This window comes from Penaeus monodon, unplaced genomic scaffold (genome assembly GCF_015228065.2).
Source record: "Penaeus monodon isolate SGIC_2016 unplaced genomic scaffold, NSTDA_Pmon_1 PmonScaffold_10129, whole genome shotgun sequence".
NCBI lineage: Eukaryota > Metazoa > Arthropoda > Malacostraca > Decapoda > Penaeidae > Penaeus > Penaeus monodon.
Window position 1 is genome coordinate 5,001 of NW_023638748.1, and position 7,705 is coordinate 12,705.

At 33.3% G+C, this 7,705-nt stretch overlaps 1 protein-coding gene across 1 annotated transcript; it reads left to right on the top strand.

Annotated features, from left to right (window-relative positions):
* The first annotated feature begins 7 nt into the window (after positions 1–7).
* Positions 8–1,744, top strand: LOC119568612. Its single transcript, XM_037917148.1, has 4 exons — positions 8–243; positions 285–528; positions 626–813; positions 940–1,744. Exons 1-4 carry the CDS (start codon positions 8–10, stop codon positions 1,742–1,744), a joined length of 1,473 nt encoding a protein of 490 aa, XP_037773076.1.
* The last annotated feature ends 5,961 nt before the right edge of the window (positions 1,745–7,705 follow it).

A 7,705-nucleotide genomic window follows, 5' to 3' on the forward strand; every position in this document is an offset into this window, starting at 1 on the left:
CGGCTTCATGATCAGGACCTCCATCACCTCCAAACTGGAAAACCTGCCAACCGGCCACTCCGACCGCACCATGTCCATGCGCCTCCCTCTGAAGAACAAACAGTATGCCACGCTCTTCAGTGTGTACGCCCTGACTCTCCAAGCTAAACCTGCACAAAAAGACAGGTTCTACTTGGAGCTCCGCGGCCATCTCCAAAGCATCCCTGCAGACGACAAGGTAATCTTGGCGATTTCAACGCCAGAGTAGGTCAAGATGTAGATGCCTGGAAAGGAGTTCTTGGCAGACACGGCGTTGGAAACTACAACAACAATGGGCGCTTGCTGTTGGAGCTTTGCACTGAGCAGCAACTGGTCATCACCAACACCATCTTCCAGCAAAAGGACAGATTGAAAACAACCTGGATGCACCCTCGGTCCAAACATTGGCACCTCATAGACTACGTCCTAGTGCGCCAAAAAGACCTCAAGGATGTCCTTCACACCAGAGTGATGCCCAGTGCAGAATGTCACACTGCGCTGCAAACTCAGGCTGAACTTCAAACCCAAACCAAGGAAGGGAGGGCCCCCCACGAAAAAGTTCGATCTCGAGAAGCTTCAGTCATCTGAAGTGAAAGCTGACTTTCAGGCAGACCTACAGTCCAAGCTTGAGAGCGTCGACTGCCGCAAAGACCCCTCACCTGAAACACTCTGGGATCAACTGAAGACTGCCATCCTGCAAACATCTGAAGAAGTACTTGGGTTTACCACCAAGAGGAACAAAGACTGGTTCGATGAGAACAACCAAGAGATCCAGGAACTGCTGACGAAAAAGAGGTCAGCCCATCAGGCCCACCTGGCTCAGCCGTCATGTCCTGTGAAGAAAGCTGTCTTCCGTCTCATTTGCAGCAACCTCCAGCGCAAGCTTCGAGATACAGAATGAGTGGTGGACCAACCACGCAGAGAAAACTCAGCTTGCGCAGACACTGGTGACTACAGAGGCTTCTATGAAGCCCTAAAGGCAGTATATGGTCCTACTCACCACGTCCAGAGTCCTTTGCGCAGTGCAGATGGCCAGGCGCTCTTCACAGACAAAACTTCCATCCTGAGCCGTTGGTCCGAGCACTTTCAGGCCCTCTTCAGCGCTGACCATGTCGTCCAGGACTCAGCAGTTCTCCGCATTCGTCAGAAGCCAGTCATAGAGGAATTGGAAGAACTACCATCTATAGAAGAAATTTCAAAAGCCATAGAGCAGCTGAAGTGTGGCAAGGCAGCAGGAGTTGATGGGATCCCACCAGAGATCTGGAAAGATGGGGGACCAACACTACACAGCAAGCTCCACGAACTCCTTGTCTGTTGTTGGGAGCAGAGCAAGCTTCCAAGAAACCTCCATGATGCAGTCATTATCACTTTGTACAAGAACAAAGGAGAAAAGTCGGACTGCTCAAACTACCGGGGGATAACATTGCTCTCTATCGCGGGAAAAGTCTTCGCCCGAGTGCTTCTGAACAGATTGCTACCCACCATCGCTGAAGACCACTTCCCAGAAACCCAATGTGGATTCAGGACCAACAGGGGCACCACAGACATGGTGTTCGTCCTCAGGCAGCTCCAAGAGAAATGCCGGGAGCAGAACAAAGGGCTGTACGTGACTTTTGTGGATCTGACCAAAACGTTTGACACTGTGAGCAGGAAGGGGCTATGGATGATCATGGAACGCCTTGCTGCCCCCCAAAGTTCCTCAGCATGGTCATCAATTGCACAATGATCAACACGGCCAAGTCAGGTTGAACAGCGACCTCTCTGAGCCCTTCCCCATCGTCAATGGCGTGAAACAGGTTGTGTTCTGGCACCTACACTGTTCAGCATCTTCTTCAGCATGATGCTCAAGCAGGCCACTGAAGCCTTGACGATGACGAAGCTGTGTACATCCGCTACCGCCTTGATGGCAGTCTGTTCAACCTCAGGAGACTGCATGCCTACACAAAGACTCTTGAGCAGCTGATCCGTGACCTCCTCTTCACTGACGATGCTGCCCTCGTTGCCCACACCGAAAGAGCCTTGCAGCGCCTAACATCTTGCTTTGCAGAGGCTGTGCAGCTCTTCGGACTCGAGGTCAGTATGAAGAAGACAGAGGTCCTCCACCAGCCTGCACCCCGGGGAAGAAACCGCCCTCCTCACATCACTATTGGCGAGACTGAGCTGAAAGCAGTTCACCAGTTCACCTACCTGGGGTGTACCATCACATCAGATGCCAAGATCGACAGGGAAGTGGACAACAGATTAGCCAAGGCAACAGCGCTTTCGGCAGACTCTACAAGAGAGTCTGGAACAAACAGACAGCTGAAGAAAGGTACGAAGATCAGTGTCTACAGAGCCATCATTCTCACCACCCTGCTGTACGGCTCCGAGTCATGGGTAACATACCGTCACCACCTACGACTCCTAGAGCGCTTCCACCAGCGCTGTCTCCGCACCATCCTCAACATCCACTGGAGGACTACGTCACCAACGTTGAGGTTCTCGAACAGGCAGAGATCATCAGCTTGAGGCCATGCTGGTGAAGTGCAGTTTCGCTGGGCGGGGCCTCTCTAGAAGGAGGAACATCGCCTCCCCAAGTGCCCTGTCGGCGAATTTTCCCACGGGCCACCGTGACGGGGGTGCACCAAAAAAAACGATAAAAGACCCCCAAAAAGTCCCTGGGGCCCGCCACTTTGACCCCCCGCCAGGGGTCGACACTCGCTGCTGACCCCCAGGCCGGCGCCACCCCTTTTCACCCGGCCCGTCTCCTCCTTAGGACTCCCGTAGGTTAACCTGAAGGAGAAACCCCCATGAAGAAGGCCCGGGGAAGCCCGCACTGTCCCAACCCAACTTTTGATGCGTCGCGGGGGCCGACATCCGCCCCATCGGCTTGTCAGCCACCACGCCCCTGCGTCGACGGACACCCCTTTTTATAATTTTTCGTTCGCGAACCCAACCATGACATATATGTATAAATTTAATAAAATTATATATATATATTTTATATATAATATTTTGTATATATATGTATATATTGTGATATATGTGTATATATATTTATTTATCTATCTATCTAATATTTTGATATATATATGTAATTTGTGATATAGGTAAAAATTTGTGATATCTATCATTTTTTATTATCATTTTATATATAAAATATATTATTAAAATTATAAAATTATATGATTAATATTATATATATGTGTGTGTGTGTTGTGTGGGGTGTGTGGTGTGTTTTGGGGGTTTTGTGTGTGTGTGGTGTGTTTTTTATATAATAATATTTTATTGGTGTGTGTGTGGGTGTGTGTGTGTGTGTGTGTTTTTGTGTGTATATATTTTATATAAATATAATATATATAATATAATGTTTTTATATATTATAGATTAAAATATATTATATTATATTAATTTTTATATATTGGGTGTGTGTGGGGGTGTGTGTGTGTGGGTGTGTGTGTGTGATGTATTGTGAAATATATATATATATAGTTTTAATAAAATAAAATAATTATAAGAATATTTTAAAAATTAAAAAAATTATTTTAAATACATATATATAAAAATTTTAATACAAATATAACAAATATATAACAGAATACATAAAATAAATATAAATATAATAATAATATATAAATACAAATAATATTAACATAATATTATTAAATATATATATAATTATAATATATATAAATATACATTTATAAGACTTAATATGTAAACACCCACACACACAAACAACACCACACACACACCACAAAAACAACACCCACACACCACACCACACACACCCCACACACCCAAAACAACACACAAACCCCACACAAAACACACACACACATTATAGACACCCCAACATCCAGGCAATATCCCACACAACACACACACATGAACACACACCACACACACACCACACACACACACAACCCCACACACACACACACACACACAACCCCACACAACACACACATAAACATGCTATATAGAAGTACAGGAGTTTGGGGACAATTTGACCAAAACAAAAAAGGGGGTCCCTTGGCCCCCTGCAGTAAACCGGGGGGGGAATTATGCTTGCCCAAGAACAACTGATGTGCTTAAAAAGGTCTGCCAAACATTGGTCCATATTTTTAACAAAAATCCACGGAACGTTTATCAAACTAAAAAAAAAGGAATTCTTTACGGGAGAGCAAAAGGAAGCCAGAAGCTGTGGTTGACTATCCCCAAAAAATGCGTATCTTGAAAAGCTGATATGCTTTGAGTTGGTAAAAGCCTCAGAAAAAATCAAATGGTAAAAAAAACTGTTTTTTCGTATTTGGCATGGCAAGACTAAACCCATATTACATGTATTGGTCAAAACAGGTATTAGGCCCCCCTTTCTTTAATTTTGCCCCACCAGACCACACACACACCACAACAACACAAAAACCCCACACCCACACACACACACACACACACACAAAAACACATACACAACACATACACACAATACACAAACATAAATGTATATTAAAATTTGTATTAAAACCTATAAATAACAAAAACATATATATAATATGTGTTTTGTGTGTGTGTGTGTGTATACTATAATATATAATATAATATTATTATATATAATACATACATATGTAATACTATATAAATAATTATATAAATAAATAATTTTATATATAAATATTAAAAATTAAATATATAAACATTGTATATCATTTTAATACATTTAAAATATAAATTATAATAAAAAATAATATGTAATACATAAAATTATTATTTTAAAAATATATATATATATAACACACAACATTGTAATAAATATAAAAAATATAAAATTTATATATATATTTTATATAATTAATAATTAAAATTTTTATAATATATTATATATTATATTATATATTTTTATAAAATTTTATAAAAATTTTATTATTATATAATAAAATTTTATTTTATAAAAATATATATATATTAGTAATAATTTTTTAATTATAAATTTTTTTAAATAAAAATTTTTAAAATTAATTTTTTTTTTTTTTTAGAGTCCTTTTAAAATTATTCCAAAAAAAAAAAAAAAAAAAAAAAATTTTTTATTATTTTATACCAAAAAAATTTCTCCAAGCTTAAAAAAACAACATTACATTTTAATTGTATATACATATATATATATTATATGTGTGTGTGTGTGGTGTGGTGGTTGGGTGTGTGTTGTGTGTGTGTTTTGTGTGTGTGTGTGTGTGGTGTGTGTGTATGTTTATGCTCCGTGTTTTTGTTTTGTGTGTATGTAGTTACATGCATGATAATTTTATAATTATATTAAAAATATAAAATATTATTTGTAATAATATGTATGTTTTATATTATATATATATTTTTATAATATATAAATTTTATATATATATATATATATACCACACAGTACAGCATATATACATCCCTAACACACAAACCACCAAAACACAAACACACACACACAAAAAAAAACCCCACAAAACACCCACACACCAAAACAACCCCACACACCACACCCCACACCACAAAACCCCACACACACACACCACACAAAAACATACATATATATTATATACAATATAATATATATATATATAAAATATTTTTATAATAATATATTATGGTGTGTGGGGGTGACGCACAGACACCATACACACAAACACACACCACAACGCACACTACACACAACACACACACACACCACAACACACACACCACACACACACACCCACACACACACACACACACACCACACACACCACACCCAAAAATAGACACAAACACACACCTAGAAAAAATAGAAAAAAGTTTATAAATTATATATAATATATATAAATTAAAATTAAAATATATATAATATATATATATAAAAAATTTTTGAAAAAAATTTTTTTTTATATATAAATATTTAATATATAATATAATTTATATATAAATTATATTATAATATATAAATAATTAAACAAAAAAAGAAAAACAAAAACACACAAAAAAATTATATAATTTTAAAATATATATTTAAAAATTTTATAATATATATATTAGTAATATAATGAAAAAAAATGGTTAACTTTTATTTTTTTATAAAAAAAATAATTTGGGTTATTTTTAAATTCAATATCCCCTATTTTATTATTAAAAAAGTTTTAAAAACATTTAAATATTATGTGCGTGTTGGGGGGTGAAAAGGGGCCCCAAATAAGGGTTGGATGGTCCCGGGGGGCGGAGAACCGGGGGGGATTCTCCTGATGGGACACTGGGGGAGGGCGAAAGAGGGGGCAGTGGTGGCGATCCTTGACTAACTGGGCGTGTTGTGTGTGAAGGAATTACGTGACTTTTTAATAAAAATTTATTAATAAAACCGTAAAGCATTGTGTCTTTTTTCCCCCCCCTCCCCTAAAAATTAGGGGTTAAAAAAAGGAAATAATGAAATTTAAAGTTTCGATCATTTGTACTGGAACCTGTTTTGCTTGGGGTAAAAAAAAAAAAAGGGGAAGGGGGGTTTTACAATTCTAAATTAATATATATATTTATATATATAATATTAAATTGTTGTATATATAATATTTAAATAATTATATTTTATATGTATATATTTTAAATAATTTTATAATATATATATTATATATTTAAATATATTGTTTTATATATCTTTAATAATAAAGATAATACACATAACCAACTGAAAAAAAATATTAAAATTAATTATATATATATATATATTAAAAATTTTATACACAATATATAAATAATTTTTATATTAATTTATATTATATATAATATTATAATATACTAGTATTTTATATATAAATATAATAAATATTTATTTTAATTAAAATTAATAATAATAAAAATAATAAATACCATCAAAACAACATAGAAAAAAAAGAAATAGATTTTAAAAAATAATAAAAATTATATATATATATAATTCATTATAAAATATTAATTTTATATATATTTATAATATTGTATTTAATATTTTAATATTATATATATATATAAAATATAAATTATATATATAATTTTTATATAAAAATTAGTTTTTATAAATATATATTATAATATAATAATAATTTAAATATTAATATTATATATATATAGAAATTAGACAAAAAAGAAAAAAAATTAAAAAAAAAACAAAAAAAAAAAACAAAAAATAAAAAAAAAAAAAAAGAATATTATAATAATAAATATAATATATAAAATATAATAATCATTAAAATATATAATATTATATATTATATTTATATATACCATATATACATAAAAACCTACCAAAAATACAACAAACCCAAAAAATAAAAAAAATCCAAAAAAAAAAAACAAACACACACACCAAAAACACACAAAAAAAAAAAAAAAAAAAAATAAAAAAAAAACTGAAAAAAAAGTGTTTTTTTTATATATATAAAATATATATATATATATATATATATATTATATATATATAAATCTATTTTATTTTTTTAATTTTTTTTGCATTTTTGTTTATCTATTAATTTTAAAAAAAATAAAAAAAAAATAATTTTTAAATAAAAAATTTATATAAAAAAAAAATAAAAAAAAAATATACAAAAAATATATAATAATATATTTTTTTTTTAATAATTTTATTATATTTATTATATATATAACTATTTTAAATTTTTTTATTTTTTAATTTTTTTTTTTTTTTTATAAATTTTTTTAAAATTTATATCTA